The sequence below is a fragment of the Erithacus rubecula genome, assembly GCF_903797595.1.
Source record: "Erithacus rubecula genome assembly, chromosome: 1".
Classification (NCBI taxonomy): domain Eukaryota; kingdom Metazoa; phylum Chordata; class Aves; order Passeriformes; family Muscicapidae; genus Erithacus; species Erithacus rubecula.
In genome coordinates this window covers 76563713-76588700 of record NC_136658.1, presented here as the reverse complement: position 1 = coordinate 76588700, position 24988 = coordinate 76563713, and the positions used below count along the sequence as shown (strand labels likewise).

Here is a 24988-nt window from a genome sequence, read left to right as displayed (position 1 = left end):
CAGCCAATGCTATTTCACAGTTCACAAAGCAGGAGAATTCTTCAAGGCTGTGGAAAGCTGAAGTTAACCAGGCTTTAAATACAACTTCAGGATTTTGGCTTATTCCACATAGTTTCCTATACAGAAGTCCTAGGTTTTGAAGAAATCAAGTGACTTGCTGACATGTTTTGTGTTGATTAGCATTTTTCATTCAGATTTAGAAGGTTTGCAAGTACTTTGCTTGCGTATGCTTCCTTTGACTAGTGAGGAGTTGCTTAAGTTGAGGTTTTGTTTGTGATTTTTGTTTTGTTTAGTTGAGGGAGCTGTGAGAGGTTTGGGGTTTTTTTGTTTTTTCTTTTTACCAGTTTTTAATGTAATTTATTTGTTGGTGCCTGCTTAGGTATTTCCTTAGGTCAAGGAAATACCCAACAGCAGTAATTTTTGTCTTGGCTCTGAGAAGGAGGTGCTGGATGTTGTAGCAAATGGTTTCAGTGATGGAAATGGTGAATGTGACAGTGTAGAACTGGAGTGGACAGTGCTGTGCTCTGGCTGTCTCCTGTCTGTGTTTCGTCCTTTAAACACCATATCCAGTTTGTGTGAGTTAAAACAGCCTTGGGGCTGCCAGGGATGGAACAGAAAACTATGGAACAATAAGCAGCTGGCTTCTCTGGTTGTTTTCACTCTAAGTCTGCCTTGGAGGCATTTCTAGGATATGTTTCCTGTTATAACAAGTGCTGTTATCAAAAAAGATTATGTCCTCTGTGTTGGATCTAGTGATAGTGTGACTGTAGGATGTTCATCTTCACCAAAGGGCAGAAGATCAGTTTTGTTAGTTTTGTGGAGAGAGCATGCAGAGTTGAACCATCCTTTGGATGTGCTGTTACTTAACAGAACTCCTGTGAAAGGGAGAGCCTCTGCAGCAGGCCTGCTCATCTCTTTATCTGCTCTGTCCCATGGCTTTCACCTGGGCTGGAGGGTGGCAGAGGAAGAGATAGAGGCACAGCAGCAGCCCCAGCCCCCATGGCAAGTAAGAAGGGAGCTGCTGTTGGTGAGTGTTGCCTGAGTTGACCTTGGTGGAGGAGGCTCCTCTAGAGAGTAATTGGTCCTTCTGACACACTGGGCCTTCTGTGCCCTGGGTGACAGCAGTGTGTCACCATGTGATTATCAGGTCTCTCTTTGCTCTGCCAGTGGAAGGAAGGGATGGAAGAAGGGTATAAGGGCTCTTTCATAGCCAGTCTGAGGATGGTTGATCTCTGCAGCCTGCAGCAGCCAGAGGGGACCCCATGAGGCAGAAGCCAAAACTGTGTGACACCAGTGTTTATACCTTCTTCAACACCTTTCCCTGGTAAGGAACAAGTAACTCTCCCAAGTGAGCTTGCTTGAGAGATCCTGAACCAGCTGTGTGGCAATGAACAGCAGTTGGGTGTAGGTCCCTCAGGTGATGGGGGCCATCATGTCCCTTCCACACTAACAGTGAAAGCAGTTTCCCACAAGAAAGACCATAAACAGAAATCACTTAGATGAGTACATGTCTTCCTTGTGTCAGAGGACATGTTATGGTTTCTTGGCAATCTTTCCATGTAGTGAAAGGTGACGTACTGAGGAAGACAAATGTTTGATTTGACTCTTTTTGGAATGTTCAATGGTTCTCAAATGCTTTAGTTTAATACTAACATGGTATGTAAAATATCATTTGTGACTGAGTACTTTATCAAGCTACATTACTGATCTGAAGATAGTAAGGGAATGTAGCACTGTTTTTAGTTCTGTGACACTGGGACAAAGATGCTGACTAAATGTTGTAATTAGAATTCGTAGGAATCATAATGTTTTCTGTGAACACCAGAATTTGTTCAAGTTTGACATCCAATGTCTGTCTCATCTGAGTTCTTCACCCACCTCCTTACTTTGAGAGAACATTTAGTAACACCTCTTTTAATACTTCAAATGTGTTTGGAATTAGAAGGTGCTAATAAAATATTGACTTGCATGTGACATTGCGTAAGACTCACTTGTTTTAGAAACTGTGGAAGATAAAAAGAAATATTTTTTTTTTCCTTTTGACACTTCGCGTTGTCAGGCTTGTTTTTTGCACATTTAAGATTTTAAAAACATCAAAATGATGAAATATACAACTTTGTGAAATTGTTGATTTGTCTGAAGAGCTAGAGCTTCAAAATTGTGTTGTCAGCTTCATAAATTCTTAGAGTGAGCAGTATTATAACTTTGTTACAATGCCTTTGTAAGCTTTTATTTGAACACTTCTGAAAAGAAAACAGCATGTACTTTCAGCAGGTATTCTGTTCTTTTTTAGTACTGTGGAATGTCTGACTCATGAGAATACAAAACTATAATTGTATTTACACTGAAGCAAACAGATCTTGAATCTGATGCATAGCAGCTAAGCCAACCTGGGATTTGAGCAGTTGTATAATAAAATTTGGGAGTTAGTTTATATAACAAGTAGTTGAGTTGAGCTACACTGTTCCATAGGAAACTGAGAATAGTGTTTGGAAACTTTTAAACAAACATTTGTGGCTTAGAATTGGGTGACATCTCTGGAGTCATCATATTCTATTCCTGCTATTCTATTCCTTCTATTGTCTGCTCTTGCAGACAAGCAAGGGGTACTTGAAAAAAACTAGCAAGCTACAAGTTAAACTTGTAAGGAAAAGAGATCTCTGAAGGCAGCTTCTGACTCTCATTCTAGTAATGAGTCTATGAACATTATTCAGCCTTTAAGCCAAAATTAATCATGACTAATTTGTACCCATTTGTACTTATCATAATATTGTCAGTTAGTTAAAATAGCTCTTCTTTTCTGCTCTCATTTTAAAGAGAGAGATAGAGACTGTTTCTTCTCTGCCTTGTTTTGGCAGGCTGTAAGCATTTTGGCTTGGCTTGCTGGTTTTCTTTGAGCAGTAGGCTCTCCCTTTCTCTGAGTGTAGGCTTGGGCATTCTTTGCCCTGTTGCAGTTGGAATTAATCTTCCCTGAATGGGCCAGAATTATGCATAGTGTTTCAGATAATGTCTTATTGCTGCCTATGCTCCTCTGTGGGAGAAGTAATTCCACTGCACCTTTCTTGTTACAGGATGAGTAAAATTTGTCATTCTCCTTCCAGTCTGAAAGTTTCCTTTCTGCATCAACTGCAGTCTGCTTTGTGTTCTAAGGCCCATTTTTCCATTGCAAGGCCATGGCCTGACTGTTAAAGTGTGATGTTTGTTTTTGGATCCCTTGGTGAAGCTGATGTGAACCTTTTTGAAGCATGAGATGATGATTAGAGTTGGAATTTATGCCATCAAACTAGCCATGTAATACAATAGTCGCTTTTGTTTAAAGGAGTGTTTGGTTGATACTGCCAGTGGCCTTGTGTGCCAGAGTTTTCTGGCTGTCCAGGGGCTTGGGAGAAGAGCTGCATGGCACTCAAAGGAAGGCAGTCAGAACAAGAGGCTGCTTGTTCTAGAATAGCTGATGTCATGACATAGGGGATATTCCTTCTGGAACAGCTGTGCTCCGTTATTAGATTTTGGAATCACATAGGAATGTAAAGACCTGTATATGTCAAGTCCAGGCATTAACCTAGCACTACCAAGTCCAGCACTAAACCATTGTCCCTCAGTAACAACACATCTGCATGTCTTTTAAGTGCCTCCAGGGTTGGCAACACAACCACTTTCCTGGGCATCCTGCTCCAGTCCTTGACTAGGATTTTGGTGAAATAATTTTTCCTGATAACTGATGTTAACCTGCCCTGTGTGATTTGAATTATTGAAGTAAGCATGGTAGTATTGCAAGGCTACATTTTGCAGGGTAACATTCCCTATGGACTACAAAGGTTAGCAAGCATTAAAGGCAGGGGTGAAATGGCATTTGTGGGAATATCATCAGAGGAAGCAGGTCATGTTCATAAAAAATTGTGCTGGCTTCAGCTCATATTTTATGTGAAAGATAATTGTTGCTAATGCAAGAAAAGCCTTAGTCATGCTGCAGTTTTCCCAGTTCCCTTACTATTGCTGTTGATTATTTAATAACATTCTGTTTTACTTCACTTTCTCCTTCTTCCTGAAGCAATTTAACAATTTTATGCATCATTGGGACACTTTGATTTGCTGTTCCTCAGGTGCCCTGTGGCTGTGTGGAACGAGTATTTCTTCAAGAGGGAGATGGAAGGAACTTAGTGTGAACCTAGGACCTGCACACAGAGATGCTCTTTTTCTTGCTGCATCTTGAACAATGTGAAAACAAGGGCAAGATCAGCTAGGAACACACTTGGGCTTCTAAAACACATGTATTGGCATCTTTGTCATTTGCTGATTTCTATTTCTTTGAAGGTCTGTAGGGTCTCCCTTCTTTATAAGGGAGTACCCAGGCTAACTAGTATAAGAGAAATCTTTCTGGTTGAGGAAATAGGTTTGAGTTATCATGTGATATGCAAATGAAAAGGAAGACAATTTACTGAGAGCCAAACACATCATTTTTGTCTTCTTGCTCTTTGTATTCTGCAGAACTGAGCTAGGATAGACAGAAGCAGTTAGATAACAAAGTCATTGGGCTGAAAAATAGCCTTTATCATTGGCAGGCATCATACTGATAGCCAAAGTGTGTTTCTTGTAGTCTACTTTGTCTGAACTGTCTTTGTTTGAGCTCTGTCAGCTGCTGGACACAAGTCAAGTCATCTGGTAGGAAAGCCATGTGGTTTATGGGCTAGAGAGGCCTGATTCATGGAGACTGAGGTTGCTGAAAGTGCTCTTTACAGCCCATGTGATGGGTTATCATCTGCACAAGCTCTTTCAGATACTTCAGAGACAGTGTTTGCATTTGTCAGTGTGAGTGTTTCAGCCTTTCCTAGACAGTGATTCAGGAATCTGCAGCCATCATTTCCTTATTTGGATGGTTTTGTTGATGTGTGTTAGCCATCCTGGTCTCTGGGTTGCTTCTGGCTTTGACTGAACCCATCAGGTTTTTTTAAGCAAACTGAAAGAATGTGGATTTAACAGCTATTCAGCACAAAAGGCAAAGGCAAAAACCAGCAAGAATGATAAACTGAGTACATGGATGCACAAAACAGTAACAGGTGATGTCAGTGAGAGTAAAGAAGGCCAGACACAATGGTAACACAATGGTGATGGGCTGCAAAAGGAAATTCTCAGGTGTTTTCTTGAAAAGTGTCAACTGGGACTGAGGAGAAGGAAAGCAGGATGCTATGGAACTTATAGGAAGATAGTAGGGTTTTTGGGGTATTTGAGAGGATTACTGGGGATGTTTAGAGGAAAAATTAAAGGCAGGAAGAGGAATGATCAAGGTGGAGTGGGGAAGAAAAAAGTAAGGAATGCTGACAATCTCAAAGTCTGCAAAGACTAGCTTAGAACAAATAAGGGAGAATTCTGTCTGTGTTGCCTCACTACACAGACAGGGAATCCTTCTGCTGCATTACTTCAAAGCTTCTCATATTTGGGTCCAGCTTTGGTGATAGGTTTTCTCTGTGCTCTCCGAGCTGGATCACATTTCATGTGAATAGGTTAGATTTGTTTAGGTAGATGATAGCTGCTACCTTGGGAATAAGATGAGACTTAAAATGGGATCAGAAAGGACAAAAGGGAGCATTACATTATTTTTTTTAGAGCTCTGACCAGTATCTGCATCTTTCATCAAGGAATAGGTTGTTGTATCTGGTACAGACATGTCCATTAGGTCGCAGGAGGTATAATGTTTTGATATGGACATATAGTTACTGAACTGTCATGCAGTCTTCTGGTACAGTTAATTAAAATTGTTAACATAAATTTAATATGTGAATTTATGCTGATTAAAGAAAAATTACTTTGTTCTAAGGACTGGCACAGTGTATTCTTAAACCCTGCAACATCATTCACCATTGAAAGGCTGGTGTTTGATGCTGGCATGCAGTTAATCTTCTCCACACCAGCCTGTGTGGTGGAGTGTGTTGGATTTGTGACTAAAGCAGTGTTGATAAGCCAGCAGTGCTTTGGCTATTGCTTACAGTGTTCAGGCTTTCTCTGTTTCCCATTCCTACCCCTCCTTCCTTTGAAGGGGTAGCCTTTGCTAGGGGACTGGCTGGGCATCAGTCTTGTGGGACGTTGTACATGATTGTCTTTGCATTGCTTCTGATGTTTTTTGTTGTAGGTGTGGTGTTTAATTCCTCTTTCTTTCACTTACTAAACTGTCTTGCCTCACTCACAAAATATCTTGCAAATTATCTTTTTATTCTTCTATTCATGTGTGACTGAGAGAGGTGAGCAAGTGACTCTGTGGGATTTAGCTTCTGGCTGGGGTTAAATTACTACAGGCGGTCCCCACCTGTAATTGATAAAAAAGTGGAAATAAGCATTTCTTGATTGTTGCCATACTGACCTTATTCTTTCTAGGAATTACAGGCATTTAAAGAATTCCATACTTGTGGATCCTGCCTTAAAGTGCCTTGGTGTGATGTAGTGCTTTTATAAATCTTAGGGTTTTACCATGCTGAAACTCTGCAGCCTTCTGCATTAATTTCTGTTCTTGCTTTGTCTCCTCTACACTAGCTCCCTGTTTGATCTTATACTTGAGGTAAAATCTCTGTGGGCTATAGGTCCTTTTTTTCCAAGAAATGTCACACTGAAGTCTAGTCAGTGAGTCATAATGCAAGTCTGTCTCAAATTAAATAGGAAAGAAGGAAACAAGCACACATATATATACTTCCTTTTTACTATCTCAGTAGCAGCTAAGATTTTAGCACTTATGACAAAGGTATAAATAGAAAGGAATTAACTTTTTTTTTTTGTTTCCTCTGTTAGGTAGTGAAAGAATTATATTTTACTGATAATAAGTTGTCTCTGAAGTAGATTCTGTATTTAAAGAGTAGTTTAATTTTCTGTTGGCATTTTTTATAAAAGAAAAGACCCTAACCATTCATTTTAATAAAAAAAAATAATCATTTTTTGGCACACAGAACTGGCAGGATTTTGACTAGTCTTGGGTAGTCACACTTAACTGCAGTTTGCTTATAAAGCTTTTGTTTGTTTCTTAGTAATTGAATGAGTACAGTATGATCGTAACATGATCAGTAGAGCTCAAATAGACTGATGCTGTCTGCATTCAGTTGTTGTGCTGTATCTCATCTGTTTTCCTTTTGGTGGGGTTCAAACTGTAGTTTCTGAAGCAGCTGAGCTGGTTTAGTGGCTCACTGCTGCTGAAAGAAGTTTCAGGTGTGTCCCTTTGCTAGGGCTGTTAGTAGCCCGATGTGTTTCAGCTCAAGAGCTCTGTACCAGGTTACCTTTCACCAGCCTTTGTGCACCCAGAATAGTTTTCTCTTGAACTGAGTACTGTGTTATGAGTGGCTTCTCTGAATGTACTAACTGATGTAATCTGTGTTGTGGTAAGAAACTGGACCCTCTTCTGTAGCAAGTGGTGACCTTGTAGATCAGCAGAGTCCACCTTACAAGCCACATCCTGGTTTAGCTGACTGCATTGATAGGCTCTGCATCAGCCATCCCATTCAGGCTCAAATTCAGACTGCAACCAAAATGCAGCATTTTCAGATAATTGGGAGTGAGGAGAAAATGGAGTCCTCTAAATGGGACTGTGGATTACAGCCTGTGGAAAGGGCAGATGCCACAGCTGGCTGTTTGCAGAGTCATCTTGGTCCTGGATAATAATGAGGTTTACATAGAGTTGAACTTCTAGAAAGCGAGTAGAATGTGAATGCCCTGGGGAGGTTATGACCTGCTTTCAGGTTTAGTTTGAAACTAGTGATTGGTTCTTTCATTAAAAAAAAATTGGTTTTCTATGGCTTGCAGTTTTCAACTTTTGTTGTTTGTGTTCTGAGTATCCCAGCTCTGGATGTATGGATATAACTGTTGTGAACTTTTTCTTTTGCAGTTGCTGCGGGAGCTCAAGCATCCAAATGTCATTTCTCTGCAAAAGGTGTTCCTTTCTCACGCTGACAGGAAAGTGTGGCTTCTCTTTGACTATGCTGAGCATGACCTCTGGGTAAGGTGAATTGTTTGTAGGTACCAGGCTTAGAGTTTTACTTGCAGCAAAGGGACAGGGTTGGGGAGACAGATCATTTTTAAGCACAGTATAGCTGCTTACTCCATGTTTGCTGAAACCATTTTCATTACTAAAGGAAAAGCAATACAAAATGTTAAGTAAACTCACCACATAGTTAACCTGTGGTCTCTTTAAGAAGATAAAAAACTTCAAAAAATCTGCAGAAATCAACTCTCAGTAGCAAGAAGCCTACTTAAATATATGTAGATATAAACCCCTATTTCAGCTAAAGTATGGTGCAGGAAAATGTATTGATGACACAGGTGAATTCCCTTTGAAAACTAACAAACTTACTTTCTGAATAGGATTGTTCAGAGTTATAGTTGCATTGATTGTCATACGTGAATACACAAAGTGAGAGTAGTGACACTGTACATTTAATATTTCAGATTTAGTGTCAAAATGGTAGAAGGCTTCCTATTTGTTAGGGGTCTTATTACTATGACCTGTCCCTGTTTGTATTTTATACATTTCTGCATTGCTTCATATTTAACCTGAGTCACCACAGAAGCACTGATTTGTATGCAAGTAACTTAGGAATGACCCTCAGTTTTGACCTTTATTCTTGCATGCATATTCCTGTATGAGCATTTGTTTTGGAGTCAGTGGAAGTGAGAGGTGAGAGGAGGTGAAACTTGTGGCTCAGACTGAGGGATGCTTGTGTATGTGGTGCTTAGCTGACAGTGCAGGGACTGTCACCTTTTCATCAGTGCTTGTTTGCTCTGTGCATTTACCATTGTTAGGGCAGAAATATGCCTGTTCCTCTCAGGAAAACCAGGCTTGGCTGCCTGAAGCAAAGGAGGGCATGTGTGGAGCTGGGCTGCAGCAGGAGAGGAAAGGAGGTTTCCCAAAGAGTGTCAGATAGTTGGGTTAGCTAATTGGCACCTGGAATATGAGGGGTGATGAACGTAGGAAGAGCACATTATAGAAGGTTTTTGTAGACAAGATCTGGGCTGTTTTGATGATCACACAAGTGTGAGCCATTACAGAAAAAAAAGTGTGACTGCATTAAGAAGTTTGTTCTAGAAATTGCCTCTGTGTTTGAAGGAGGCAAACATGGAAATGGTTGCCATGACTGTGGCACACCTTGCTGTTGAACTTAGTGACACCTGGGACTCAAGTGCTAAGACAACACATCCTTTTGGGCTCCTCCTTGGTGCCAGACATCACTGCTTGTGTCTAAACTTAGAATTGCTAAAGGCTCTTTTTTTGTGTCTGACTTAGTGGCTGACTTTGAGATGGACAGATTTGTAGACTTGCTCTGTCAACAGCTTCTGTTTTGAGAGTACTGTGCTATAAGGGTATAGTAAATAAAGAAGGAATAAATTTGGGCTTCTGATTTAAATGTGTAAAATTACTAATACAGTTTGCAAAAATTTCTGCTTGGCATTAGGTCTTGAATGTTACAGCTATTATTACTGTAGGAGAAAACTTAGAAGTGAAATAATGTAGGAGGTAATTCACTTGTAGTTGTGTGAATTTGATGTACAGGGTATCAGGGTAACAAAAAGACTCCCCAAACAAAAATGCCTCTAAAATCTGAAAGATCAGATCCTTCTGCAAGGAAATGTGCTTTGATGGTCATATTAGTTTTGTATTCCTCATACTCTGCAGGGCTTAGCTGCCTGCTGGGGTTAAACCACAGCAAAAACTGTTTTAATTTTTGAGAGATTGCTTTGGGATAGTGATCACTTTACCTAGACAAAATTAATTTTTTAGTACTTAAGGCACATGTTTCTAGTTTGGAAAACAAATTACAAAAGATTGAAAAAACCCTGAGAAGTCTGTGTAAGGAGTTGATGGCAATCTTTTTGTGTAAACATTGCACTTCTTTTATTTTCATTTCGTTTTTTCCCCTTTGCAGCATATAATCAAGTTTCACAGGGCTTCTAAAGCAAACAAGAAACCAGTTCAGTTACCTCGGGGAATGGTGAAGTCGCTGTTATATCAGATCCTAGATGGTATTCACTACCTGCATGCTAACTGGGTGTTACACAGGGATTTGGTAAGTGGATCTGCAATGGGTTTTAGCACTGGGATGGTGATTGAGGGCAAGGGTTGTTTTGGATTTTTTTTTTAATGAAAAACCACTGGGGAATAAAAGCCTTAGTGCTAAGAGCATGTACTAATAAATATATATTTTTACACTGCTGTCAGACAGCCTTGATCAGTGGAGTGAATTTTAAATGCTTGCTGTGATCTGATATGCTTATGAGAGCAAGTGTATCAGATGGCTGTTTTTGTTTTTTGATTTTCTAAATAAACTATTTTAAATGGGTTCATTTAAATAGGCATGTTGAGGTACAAAAATGCCTCTAGTAGTATCACTGCAGGCAAGATAAATAACTAAATACAGCTTTGGTGTAGGTGGGGAAGAATGACTGGCTGCAAGAACTGCTGAAAAAAAAAAGATTTTTTTTTTTTTCTGAAATTATCAGTTTGTAGGGAAGTGACTTTTGAAAGCATTATTTTCTCCTAATGTTTATAATCTACCAACAATATAGCCATTCCAACTTTAGATAATTTCTGCAAGTAAACTAATGTTTATCCAAACTGCAGTATAAAGAAAACATATTTAACCTGAGTTAGTGTCTTTAAACAGAAAATTCTTTTCAACTGGTGAATCTCACCATTTATTATATATTTGCCTTCAAAATATGCCTACAGCTACCTGGTCTTTTTTGTCTGTTATTTTGAAATTGGGTAGTTTCTCCGATCCACTTGTCTGTAGCTCTTACTGTTTGATAGCATTCTTTTTTCTAATTTACTTCTAAGTGTACCACCTGTTTGATACTCTCATGCCTGAATGAAATTTCAGTAATTCAAGTGTCATTAATTTGATCTTTTATTCCTATGAATCAGTATTACCAGTGATATTCTGTGTTAGGTGAAATAAGTCTGACTTCCTTACTATTCTTTCCAAGTCACTTTTTGTCCTTGAAATAGCTTTAATAGTGTTCCTGGAAATGTGGTTAAGGACTTATTTTTTTTACATTTATTTTTCATGCCTGATAAATGCTTTTACAGAATGCCAATTTTTCCATTTAAGCTGAAGGAAAAAGGAATATCTCTGATAAATAGCATTTTCAGAACTGAAATACAAGGAAACTTTTCCTTATTGCAGGGATCGTGTGGATGGTTTTAATTTGCCCCTGGTTTTAGAAATGGAACAAAAGCCTCAGCACTGAGGGAGAAAAAAATCAAAAAGATTCTGGTGGCTTTGTCATGCCTCATGAAGTAGTGGAGCAAAATGTAATATAGAAATACATAATGCATGTTACTACTTAGACAACATTTTTAAGAGGCATACAGGAAGCAAATGATTTGTCATCGGGAATCTAAAGTTTTCTGATGTTTTGCTTTCTACAGTTTTGGAAAATCTATGAACTTAAAACAATGCTTAAAAGAAAACCATGCATGTTGTTGGCTGGATGGCTCAGGAGATTGGTAATATGTTGCAGAGCCTTTCACATCTAGGGCTGTAGCTGAAATGCAGTTTAAGTTGGCAACTGCAAAACAAATTGCTGCCATCTTATTTTTTGTGAAATGAGTTGGTGGTCTCAGTCCAGCATGAAGTTTCCTTCCAGCAGAAAATCCACCATCACAGTTGGCTATCTTTTGATATTTTGATGAAGAGACCAAAAGCTTGAGGCAGGGGCTGAGAGATCTTCCCACCGGAATCTTGTCAAGCTGAGTTGGTGAGAATCCTATAAGAGCTGTACAGGGGCTGCCTGTGCCACCTCGTCCATGGAAATTTTTGGACTTGTTATTTTGGAGCTGTCCAGTTTGAGCTGAATTCAGAAGGCACATGTTTCATGCAAAACATGAACTGCATGAATTGCACCTGCCAATGCTTTCTTTCTTTTATCAGGGTCTGGAAGTAACCTGAGTAAAAGAAGGGATTCTACCTAGTGTTTTGTCTTGGAAAGATGGGTCCTGTTGGTTAAGCTTGAGAATTGGGACCTCACTAACATTCTGATTTAAGCAGCATAACTGGCATTAATGCTTAGCTATGATTTTCTATTCCAGGATGTCTGTAAAATTATTCTTCAGGAATATCAGTGTTAAATCATCAATTTTAACTCTGACTGGACAGATTTACTGTGTTTTTCCTACTGTGCATTTAAATGATAGGTATTGCTGTAGTTTCTATGTTTGCCTGGATTTAGATACACCCACAGAGCTGCTTAAGTAACATGCTTGCTTTTAAAAGAGTGGTGGTGCTTGGGGCTTGTAGGAAGCTAAAGAGTAGAGTACTTGGCAAAAGAATATTTTATTCTCTCATAGGATAAGGAGTTTTTTTTAATGGATATGAATTCTGTATGTGATTACCTTCCATCTAAGTGTGGTTTTCTGGATTTGGATTAGTTTTCTGTTGGAGTTCTTTCTTGGTGGTTTTTAAAAGATGTTTTAGTTAAGTTAGCTTTAAGGTAGGTAATTTTTTAGAGATTTTTTGAGATTTTGACTTCTCTAACCAGAAATAAAAGATGGCATAAACCAGCTCCTTTCTTGCTAGCATGTACAAGCCAGGCACTAAAATGTAGCAACTATTAAAATCACATAAACTTAGACTGAAATTTGTCTTCATATTGTTGAAATCAAGAAATCGCAGCTCATGTAAGGTTTGGATAAAGTGACTGTGTGTTCTGTATGAAACAGCAAAATCTGTTGGAAGACAATTATTCTGTTGTGGGGTTTGTAGTCATGGTGTGACTTTTACAAAGGAAAAGTGTACAAATCTTTGCAGTAACTTAAGTACTTAACTCTGTTTTTCTTTCACTGTGTACATGAAAGCAAATTCACCATTTCCTTCAGAGCAGGGATAAGTTGATTGTATTTACCTTTTAATACTGCCTTGAATACTACTGTACTTGAGTAGTTTGCTTTTCCATACATCTTTGAAACATACCAGTAAAATTTTTCAATAAATGCCAGCCCTTTTAAAATTTCATATTTGACTTTCATATTCTTCAGCTTCTTTAAATTTCATGGCTGAGAGCAATTGAAAGCAGATTGTTTATTCATGCTCTGACTGTAGCAGGAAGGAAATAAGAACGCTTCATATAATTACCACAAAGTGCATCAATTATAGTTTTAATAATATTTTGAATTTAGTTATCAAGCATGCTTGAAACATACTGCATTTTGCTGACTTCTTTTCTGAGTGTTTTTTCCACTTTATAATATGCAGCTATTGTGCTTTTTCCTTTACTCAAAGTTCCTATTCCACACTAAAAATAAGCATAACTCCATGATTGGCCATAGATCTGTTTTCATCAATATGCAGCCTCAACAGCAAGGGAAACAACAGCATGCACTTCACAGCATGCTTGGATGGTTTTTTTAAAGTAACAGGCTCAAAGTAGAGGTCCTTTTGCATGATACAATAACTTTTAAGCCTGTTAGCAATAACTTTTAGCCTGTTAGAAAGTGCATATTTGTTTAAATTTTTTGGTAGTAGTCCTGTCTGCACAGTCAGGATCCAGTCTCAGGTAAGAGATGAGCACCCCTCCACAGCTTCTGTGTGATGACAGTAAGTAAGACTAAATGTAACTAGTAAGTAAGTAAGACTAAATGCAATTTACATTAATAATGGAATTGGCACCTAAGCTAATTTACTAAATTACTTCCATGGTGCAGCAGTGCTCAAAAGCAAACCACCACCACCCCGAAAAAACCCCAGCAAAAAAGTCTAGCGGAAATCTCACATCTTGCAGTACTGCAACTGGGACACTATTACAAAATTATTTTTTGTTCCTAAATCTTCAGACTACATTCCCTGGCCTATTTCTTTGTGCGTGGTGTGTATGAGTGTTGAACAGATTAATTGCCACTTGGCAAGTGAGGTATGGAAGTGGGGAAGTGCTGGGCTTCTGCTTCCCATTCTTCTCCTCCTATCTCTTGCCAAAGGAATTAACAGTCTCCTAGCCTTTATCAATCCCATCCATGTCCTAGTTAGCCTGGGATTGTGTCACTGTGTGTGAACATTTGCAGACTGGCACTGTGCAGTCTGGGGAAGGCATTCCTAGTGTGCAGCTCAGCTTGAGGGCTGCTGTGGGACAAGCACTGGCTTTGAGGCAGTCAGGCTTTAATACAGTTGGCACATAGCTTTCTGAGATCTGGGCTCTTCCCAATGATATCTGCTACCAGGTTTGGGATTAGTGAGAACATTAAAGATGTTCTTTTAACAATGAACGAGGAAAAGCCACTGCTGGAGTCTTTTTTTTGTAGACAGATCTTAGTCACTTTCCAGGCTCCAGAAAGTGAATCACTTAAATTGTGTGCTTTAAACAAAATTAAATATATGGCACTTTTACCTTGGTAATTTACCATTTTCCCCATTACAGCTCTAGAATCCAAGGATATCTCTTTGTCAATATTTAAGGATTACTTCAGAAATACAGGAATGCCCTTCTGTCTTCCTGTAAAGCTTTCAAAGCTCTGGTCATTTGAAAGAATGAACCTAAATCCTTGAGAAGAAGAAAGTAATAATAGTGCACATTACTAGAAATAAGTTTGTAGCTTTAAAAAGTAGGATGATTTTCTACTCTAAGTAGATCAAAAAGTAGTAGGTGTTATTTCCCTAAAGGTGTTATGATGACGTGCTGATGATTTGCTTTCAGAGGAGAAAAAAAAGCCCAGCAATCCAAATCCAATCACTCTTCTGGTTGTCAGCTGTTATATTTCCCATGATTTTTGTTTTCAAGGTGTTTTTCAGTAGATGTGTACTTTAGTGAGATCACAAAAGAACAGTGTCTGGCAGAACTTTATATTCTTGCATGTGCTTCTAATCGCACGGTTTCCTGTGAGTTGAACTTTACTATAGTTCTAAATATTCCATAGTTAAAAAAAATATTATCTAGTGTTTCTTAATTTTTCTGTTTACAGGGAGCATGACTATTCCCTTGCCTGCCTTTCCAAGCACTTTCTTAATGTATTAGATTACACTTCCAAAACAGTAAGTAATGAAAATGTAGAAGTGATCAAAAGAGACTACAAAATTTTAGTATTTTGGTGCTCATGCCAGTGATTAAAAAAAAAAGAGAGAAGCAACCCAAAAAACCCTGAAAAAATAGCCTGCTATGTCAAACTTTTGACTGAGTAATGTCTGTCAGTTTTGTACAAATGTAGATTTAAAGGTAGAAATAGAGCATATTGTGCTACCAGCCTTCTAGATGGAAAAGTAGCGAGAGATCTTTGAGTTCACCGTAGAGAAGCCAGTAGAGATATATCAAATTATGTGCTTCATATTCATATATGCAAATAATTGTGAGACCACTCTCTTTGAAAGGTCATAGCCATCGGGGAAGTTTCTCAGGGGAAGAAAGCAAATGTCACTCCAGTCTTCAAGAAGGGTCAGGGAAATTACATTCCCAGTCACTCTCACCTTAATTGCTGGAAAGGTGATGGATCACATCCTCCTGGAAGCCATTTTCAAACATTTGGGAGATATCAAGGTGATTGAGAGTAGTCAGCATGGATTTTTTTGCAGGGGAGGTTGTGCTTGGCCAACCTGAAAGCTTTCAATTATTAGCTCAATGGATGAGCAGACATGTTGCTTACTTCAGTGAGGCTTTCATCTCTGCATCCAATCCAGCCTTGTCAACAAGCTGGTGAAGTACACACCAGTACTTCACCAAGCACAGTGGAGGGCATTGAAAATGGGATGAGTTGAAGGGCTCAAAGGATTGTGACCAGTGCCACGAAGCTGAGCTGGACACCAGTCACTGGTGGAGTGTCCCAAGGGCTGATTCTGAGTTCAGTGCTATTTAGCATCATCATTAGTAACCTGAACAGTGGGAGAACACACCCTCAACAAGCTGGCAGATCATTTCCAGCAGTGCCTTCCAGCCTCAGCCATTCTGTGAGTGTGTTGTATCTTCACCATTTGATTTGTCTTGAAAAATTCAATTACTGCTCTTTCCAAGTCTAAAATCCAGCTCATGACAAATCAAGAGAAGAGATGCCAGGTGCAGGGGGTGGGCTATGTGGGAGCAGGTGTAAGATGAATCTAAAAGATCAAATGGCTCCCAAGGAATAAGGAACAGTGTGAAGAAAGCAATGAAATAGCAAATCTATGAAGTGCAGCAGGACATTTTTGCAATGTATTTTGACTGCAGTACGATGAGAGGAATGACATGGTGCCATTTTCATTTCCTGCGGGAAAAGGTGATGTATTCCCTAAAACCTTTTTGGAAGCTGTGTGGTCAAAAAATGAAAGATTACTGCATCATCAGTTGTTACAGACTTCAGTATGAAACATTTGTGTATTGGCAGTATCTCTGAAATGATGTACCCAAGCTGTAAACTATTAGGCCTATATTTTTCATTCTTTGCTAAAGGTTCTAAGTACTGAAATGGAAAATAGAAATAAATACAAATAAAAACAAAATTTTCAGTTTGTTCTTCCAGTTGGGTTTGAGCCTTCGCTGTAAAGCTTCCTGATGATTTTGTAAATCAGTCTTTAAAGATAGTAAAAAAATTTTAATTCACAGGCTGTGTCCCTTCAAGCAATTTTTGAATCAGAATGTAATCTTTCATACCTTTTTGCAGGTTGATCATCTTTAACCTTAGGAATTACAAGAAAATGCAAGGCCAAGTAAGAAGCTTTAAGTAAGGATGGTGAAAGAATAGTATAGACTCCAAGATTTATGTGTTATGTTAGATCAACAGATAACATTTAAAATTTTTTATCCAAGAAACCAGTGTTTAGCAAAAGTGCTGAATCAATCCTTGAGGTTACTCAATTTTTTATCACACAATGCTATTAGATTACAGTTTATAAAAAGATAGAGTGCTGAAAAGGGGAACATCTTATGAATATTTTTCTAATTGCAAGTGAAAAGCTCATTTATTTCCTTGATTTAAGTGTAAGTAGGGGTGCAAGGGAAGGTCAAAATCTCTATTACAGGTACAGGTTTTTCAAATCTACCTCTCTCAGACTACTGTTTTTATTCACAGCCCCATTTGCTTGATGGTCAATTCCTGCCTTTTCCATAGTTTTTTGTAGCCTTTCATTATCTTTCACAGTTGTTTCCAAAAGGTCTGACTATATCTGTGTGTCAGGGCTACTGACTTACATTGTGTCTGGTAGAACCTAAATTTAGTTTTTCTTCTTTTTAGTTTAGTATTTCTTTTCCATAAATAATCTCAAAATAATTAATCCTGTGTGGTGATGAAAGCCAAGTCTCACAACCTTCATGTTTAAAACTGGCAGTAACATTGACAACAGACTTTTTCTCTGTTAATGAATGTATCTTGTTTTGAAACTAGAGTAAATACAATCCTTGTCTAAAGTTTAAAGGGAAAGTCAAGGTGGAACAATATATGTATTGTAAGAGGGGTTTTGCAAATTTACCAAGCCAATAATATGACCACATTTAGACACAAGTATTCAGACACTGTTGCTGCCTAGAGGAAGTGCAGGTAAAGTTCTGAATTTGGTGTTCTGAAATCAATGTGGGCTTTACATGAAAGAAGTACAAGGTGCAGAAAATAAATGGAAGAAGTAAGAGTCCTTATTGAACTGTCACCTGATGTGTTAGGGACTAACAAGTTGAAGATTTGTAGGAATGAAATTTGATTACATGATTATTGATGTTTTAGTGAGATATTTCGTCCTTATCTGGTGCAGAACTGTCAGATGCAAGAAGCAGTGGAAGCAACTATTTTTTCCCTGACATTTCTGCATCCTTGTGCATGGAATAATTTTAACCAGCAATCTTGGACCAGTTAACAGGCAGTGAAAACTGTTGCAAAAGAGAAATTCCAAATATGAATCTTCTTCCTCATTCTTCTGGAGCCCTTCAGGACTAAATTGAATGTTTCAGAACTGATCTTTATAACCATTTGCATCTTTACCTTACAGGATATGAAGTAAATCCAGGCCTTTCTGTGCCATTGGGAAGTTTGTCCTTGTCTGGTGGAATATACATTTAATTACAGCACCAGAAATACATGTGTCTTCATGTTGCATATTGAATTCTAAGCTGGAAACAAAGTGGTGCTTTAGAGTTGTAAATAGGCAAAATGGCTTCTGCAGTCTCTAGGAAAAAATAGTTTAGAAAATGCAAGTTGTCTTGCATGTTTTACAATAAAAAGAAAATTGTGTTGGTCTGTGTGGTTGCTTAAGGAGACAAAGCTTACCTGGGCATGCTGATTCTTAGTTTCCTCAAGTGACCTTTGTATCTGTTAGCAAATTTCAGGTACATCTGGTAAAAAGATATAGTATCAAAACAGACTGTTTCTTTCAAGTGTCATGAAAGGCAAATGTCATATAGAGGAGGGCATGTGTTATGGGGGAAATGTATTGATAGTTGAATCAGGGGCAAATACTGGAAAGCTTCTTTTGCTTTTTTTAAGCTTAGAAATATTTTTACTTTTTAAAAATTCCAGGTCATTTTAGTGAATTTGTAATTTAAGTAATATATTGAAGAATATAATTTGCATATGATTGTTTATGTCTATCTGCATATGTATGACACATTGGGAGATGAAAATGTTTGAGCAGCTAGGCAGTCTATATTAGATTTCTTTCATACTTGTAGCTATAAATTTGTCCTGTTGTTACTAGCCTGTTATTTCATTTGCTGGCTTTCCAAGATGGCCAGATATCTGATTCTGGTGTTATAAAGAGTAATGTAAGTAATCCTTCACTTTTTGAACTTAAACTGAGTCATCTCAGTAGTTAGATTAAACTGGCTGTAGGAACTCTCATATCTGTAAATACAATAGGGGTAAGAGTTTTGCAGAGGAAAGACATGCTAAGAGCTGCAGATCTAATTCCTGCCATAAAGGTGATGAGCTGTACTAGCCAGATGGAAAAAAAAAAAAACCAACACATAACTTGTGGTTCTGACCTAAGAGAAATATGGAGGACCAGAAGCTCTTTGATCACAAATGTGCCTTTAAAGTAAATTTAGTCAATAAAAACCCTTCAGTAGGATTTAGTAGAGACCCTAGGTTATTATTTCAGAAACACCTAAATGCAATTTGAATTCTAGTTTGGTTGAATTTTTTTATTGCTAAGTACCTTGTTAAGGTTGTGGAAAAGTTATCACATCATAAAATGCTGTGAAAGGTAGGAATATGGATTGCTCAAAATATAGCCATAAGTGCTTTCACTACAGTCTGCTGTACAAAGAAAATGCCATCTTCTGTATGAATGATCTTTGTTCATGATACAGAGGAAAAGATAAGAAAACAGTCCTTTGAGTAACTGTAATCTGAGGAGTTTTAAAGTAACATTATGAATAGGATACACATCCCATGTAAAACCTTGTTCTTTATGAACTCCCACCTTCATCTGTCTTTCTGTGAGTATGAGTGACACAAAAGGAGGTACTTGGGATGTAGTTTGAAATACTGTGTTTCTTCTGTGCACAACAGGTAAACACGAACAAAGCCATTGCAACCACTGGAAAGTGCATAGTAGTAAATTGCATAGACTTTTTACCTTCAGGGTTTGTTCTTAATCCAGATCAGGGAGGAATTATTTATAGTCCATACATTTAGGGTGATATGAAAGTAATGAAAGTATTATTTAAATGACAAACAACAACAAAATAGGGCATTTAAAGAAAATGGCAAGGGTTAACACAGCTGCATGTAAACCAAAGAGTAAATAAAGCAATTTTCTGCCTTTGTTTGAAAGTTTTGACATGTGTGATTACAGTACTACTGAATGCCTGTCATTCAGTGGAAACTGCTCCAGTTAAATTACTGAGCAAAAATGGTATTCAGGTTTTTATTACACATTTAAAATTCTTACTTGTGGGGCAGAACTTTGAATTTTAAAGGGAGATGATGAAATTATATACAGAACAACACAGTACCTGAAAACCAGTTTCAGAGCATGCTTTGATCCTGCTCTGATGTGTCCATCACATCCAGAGTCACTCTAACCTATGGACAGAGTAATCACTGCTGTAGCAAAACCCACAGGAAATATATTTCTTCAGGACCATTCATTTTAATGTATTAAGTTTTATTACTACACTTTTGAATGATGTGTTAATAGTATTTGACATGGTAGATTTTCCTGCTGTAATAATATTTTTGCCTATGATATCTGCCTTTCCTTGCTTTGAGTCTTAGAACAGAAAGTCATGCTCCATCACTTGTGCTGACATTTCTAGGGAGTGAAAGAGCTGGCCTGTAAAGAGCAATTTTTTTTTTATTTTTTCTTTTTCAGCTTAAATTCAGTTCCAGTGAAAGTGAGAAAGTCTGTGTATTAGGCAGTGTGCATGATTTTAATAAGTTACATTGCTCCAAGTTGGCAGTAATTGAGTGACAGCAGTGAAAGAAATTTTTTGGAGTATGTTCAAAGCCTAAAAATTTAGTAGTGAGACTAACAGCTTTCATCAAGCTGAAACAGAGATAAAATATGGTTGATGGTAACTAGCAGAAGGCCCCTTGGCATAGATACAGCAATCCCTCTATTTTCTATCCTGCCCAAATACTTCCTGTACTTCTAAAATTTTTGGATGTGTGTGTTTTGATAATTTAGGGGTTTGTTTTTGTTTGGCTGTTACTGGTAATTTACTAGTTTTAAAGAGAATTTTATTTAGATGCTCAATTTATTTATTTTAAAGAACTCTGTGATGTTCTTTACAATAAGATAATGAACAGAAAGTATTACACTAAAATAAGCTTTCTGAATTTTCCAGTGCTTTTTGCAATTAATGTTTTCTGTAATCAGAATATTTTAATGTTTAGATTTAATACATGTTGCGGAGCCATTGTTTTCACCAATGTTTGTGGTGGTCTTTTGATTATAATGTATTTTAAAGCCCAAATCAGTTGCAAAAGAAAATGCACATGTTTGGATTTGAGGAAAGCAGTTAACTTCAGAAAAGTGCTGATACTATCATTTGAATAAGGTTATATTGTCACTGCTGTTGTGCTAGAGTACTGTTTAGTATTGAAGTAGTCTGTTTTGTTCAAAGTGGAAAGAAAAATGGAATTATTTTCCCTAATTCTAAACTGATCCCAAAATCAGTTCCAGTCCCTAAGAATGCAATAAGGGAGAATACCACCTTGATAATAAGGAAATACTTTGATGTAGGTTATGAAGATCAACAAGGTTGTTAGAGATGTACTGGAAGAAGCATAAACATTGAATCTTTTGTGGGTCATAGACTTTGAGATGGGGTGTGAATTTTGCAAGCCAAAGCTGAAGGCTAGTAGATCTTGCTGCACAGAGGACCTAACTGGGAAGTGATAAACCACATCAGTCTATTAGAATTTCTATCAGTGTGCCACAAAAGTGCTCTATTTTTTTTTTTTCCTTCTCAGCAAGACATTTTTAACTTACTTGTGTTTCATGCTTCACAGGCACTTGCTCATGTACAACTGAAGAAGTTCACTTACACTTTTGTATGATTATGGGATGGTGTTTTTAAATCTGTATTGTTTAATATAGATTATAATTCCTGTATTGTTTAGTATGATACTTTGAAGTCTAAAATATAAACAAGTCATTCACTATAAATCATAATAGAATCATTGTTGAGGTCATAGTTGCAAAAGCAGAATAATTCAGGGATAAAAGCCCTTTGCCTAGTATTGTTCTTTTAGAGTGCTCTTTTTTAAAAAATTGAAAACCAATATTATGTTCTTATAAATTATCATGGCTCATCACAGGTAGAAATGGATGGTATGGCCAGTTCTGTAAACTGGTGGCACAGCAGTAAGGATGCACATATGCAGTTAACAAATATTGCTGGTGTGACTCAGCCCATCATTGTGAGTGCACTACTGAGTAATACTGAGTATTGGATTATCCAAATGAAAGTTGGTTAGGATTATATTAAAACCTTATTAAAAGGTGCATTAACAAGGATGTGTAGAGTATGAGTCTGTTCATTGTTATATATAGAAATGTTTCAAAAAGTTAGTAATGTGGATGGGGAGGAGGTAGCATCCACATTATCATACCATAATAGGTAATTTAAAGGAGTTTAGATTACTCACTGATACCTATGTTTAAAATCAGTCTTTGAAAACTGGTGATTTCAGAAAAACTAGTAGCAAAACGTGTGTGGAATAATAGTTCCTGCAGACCTGGTTTAATCCAAAAGTACTAAGTATGAAAAATTGCAATGGCTAAGCTGTCTAAAAATGCCCAGTTCTTTCCACACTGCTTTGGTTAGTAAAGCTTAGTGAAATTATTGGGCCTAACACAAAAATACTTTTCCAGGAGCATGAGACAATGTCCTAGAATTTGTAGACATCTAGTATACAAACATGGAATAAATAATCATCTCCTGCTCCTATCATTGACTTCCTCTGAGCAGCAGGAATGATGGTTTTTTCTTTTTTGTCACATATCATGATGCAGACTGGTATAATTTTCATTTTGTTTTCATTTTTGTCTTCAAAACAGCAATTCAGCTAAGTTCTGAAATCTAGTTTCCCCTCTGTGAAAGAACACAAACATTTTCAGTGCATGTTAAGAAGCAGTATGTGGCTGCAGTGTTCATTCAGAGTAGTAGTCCTGCCAAAAAGATATGGAGAAAATGCATGGCTGGTAACCTTAACATGAATCAATAGCCTTATACAGTGAGGCAGGATACCATACTGGGATCATACAAAGTGGAAGATGCTGTGCAAGGCATGTAAAACAATCCCTCCACTACATTTAGTGTTAGTGAAGCCTCAGCAGGAGCAGTGTGTAATTTGGAACACTTGAGTTCAAAGAAATGGGTGGCCCAAGGGAGAACAGCTAGATGAAATCACCAAGAATGATCATAGATCTAGAACAAAAAAAATACCCTACTAGGAAACACACAGCAAGAGAGGTTTTGGGGTTTTTTTTCCTCTAGGTGGTAGAACTGAAGAGAGATGTTTGTCCCAGGAAGTGTAAGAAGTTCTTGCAATGAAGGAGTGGTTATCTGTGCCTTCTGCTAATGAAGAAAAGAGGCATGGGGACTAACCTTGTCTGTTGTGTTAGAAGGAAAGGAAAAAACACTGCAATGGAGAAGAGTGAAAGAGAGAAGATTGCATGGGAGTTGTGCTGCCTTCATCACCAGCGACTTCAGGATCAGAGGGAACATGAGCAGCATTGTGTGAGATCAGGCAGATGGGTAAAGGTGACGGTCTCAAGTTCTTCACAGATCTGTGATCCTCACTGGGTTTTTAACCTCCCTTGGTTAAAATTAGCCTGCTTTTTAGGATTTCTTTTTGCATATTGCAAATAATTGTTAAATTAGAAATATCTAAAAATAGATCAGTGGGGATCTCTGTTCTCTCTTTTTTTTTTTTTTTTTGTGATTAAATGCACAAGATTAGGATTTATCCAGGAATCATAAGAAGGAGTCCTAAAATGCCAAATATAGGACAAGATAAGATTTAGTGCTGTGCCGTGGTCCAAGATTATTCTTTCATGAGAATGAGTTCTGCCTCTGCTGCTGAGGTGACTTTGGGAGGAGAAGGGTGATTTTGATTGAATTTAGTTCTACAGGATTGCCAGACACTTTTGTTGGTCTCTGAAATACTCAGCTGTACATCACTGCATGGCTGTTCACATTTGGTTTCGGATCATAACAATTTTCTCATGTACATTTTTCTGGCACTCACCAATTATTTTACTGAATGGCAAAAGTAATTATGCTTTTATTAGTACAAAAGTTACGGACTTTAACTTGATAATTTGTAGTTAGAAAAAAAAATATAGGTGCTCTGAAGTAGAGTGTTTTCAGAACACAGTATAAGAATTGCTAAAAGATTTTGCTTCACTTGCTCAACTCTAGTATTTTGATAAGCAGTTTCAACTTCAATTTTCTCTAGATAATTAGAATTAAACTGAAAATTAACAAATTAAACTAGCACTTATCCAAATTTCTCCCTTCTGTTTCTAATGACTGCTCATTTTTCTTTGCAGATAGATTTCTAATGTGTAAAGAGTTGTGCAAAGAGACAAATCTGGGGAGTTTTTCAATTGCTTTTGGTTTTTTTCAGATAGTTGGATTTAGTTAAAAAATACCTTACCATAATCCCTGACACATCTATTTACTTCTGTTAGTGGATGTCAATGTTTTTCAGGGCTTCTTCTACATATGTATTATTTAGGTACACCAATACTATCCCTATACTGATTTCCTGGTAAATATCTCTCTGTTGAATTTAACTTAAATGGTCTTGTTTGGAAAACTCTTTGAACTAAGAATATTGTTCCAGTCTATGTATACAGTGATTTTAGAAATGGAGCTTCTAGAACGAGACTTCTAATTCAATTATTTTTAAACTGTGATGTATTTTTACAGTGATATGACTACATAAATATTTTTGTCTTCTGTTCCAAACACAGCTGTTTCAGCAAAGGAGACCTCTCTCTTTAGAAAAAGGTGAACTGAACATTCTAGACCAACTGAGGGTTATTATTTTTATTTTGCTGCTTTAGAATACTCCTACACAGATTTCTAAATTGTCTCTATTGTGAAATGTGTTCTATAACTTCTGAAATCTGAGTGTGAATCAATCTGTTGACACTTGTTTTGCTAACTAGTATTGTCTTACTGTGCTTTCTCATCTCTACCTGCCTTCACCTTAGGGTAGAAGATCTTTGGTGCAGGAATTGTTACCCAGTGCTGTGCTGATTAGCCATCTGGTATAATGCAGTCTTTGTGTGAATAGGGCTTCTTGTCCTTACGAAAATCCAAACAGTAAAATATTTTAAGCTGAAAATATCATGAGGATGTTAAAAGCATTTTTATAGAGTATTGTCAGCCTGTGAACCTTGGGGAGAAAATGGTACTTGATGTACTATGTCCATGTATTGTATATCTGAAAGATTTTGGTGCCTGTGTAATGTATTGTTAACTCTGGTGAAAACTTAATAATTAGACTTGTAGCTTAACACCCCATATATATTGAAGCAGGTTTTGTAAAAGGTGTGGATTTGTTCTTTGAGTCACAGTGTAGCAATAGAAAGATTTCTTTGGTGAAATCATGTCTTTT

At 37.5% G+C, this 24988-nt stretch overlaps 1 protein-coding gene across 5 annotated transcripts in view; it reads left to right on the top strand.

The window, feature by feature from the left end:
• Positions 1-24988, top strand: part of CDK8 (cyclin dependent kinase 8) — a 71034-nt gene that overhangs the window by 25428 nt on the left and 20618 nt on the right. For all 5 annotated transcript variants that reach the window (XM_079317231.1, XM_079317229.1, XM_079317232.1 and 2 more), the window contains exons 3-4: positions 7859-7969; positions 9894-10034. In XM_079317231.1, the coding sequence (XP_079173357.1) occupies positions 7859-7969; positions 9894-10034 (252 nt within the window). The remainder of the gene's footprint in view (positions 1-7858; positions 7970-9893; positions 10035-24988) is intronic.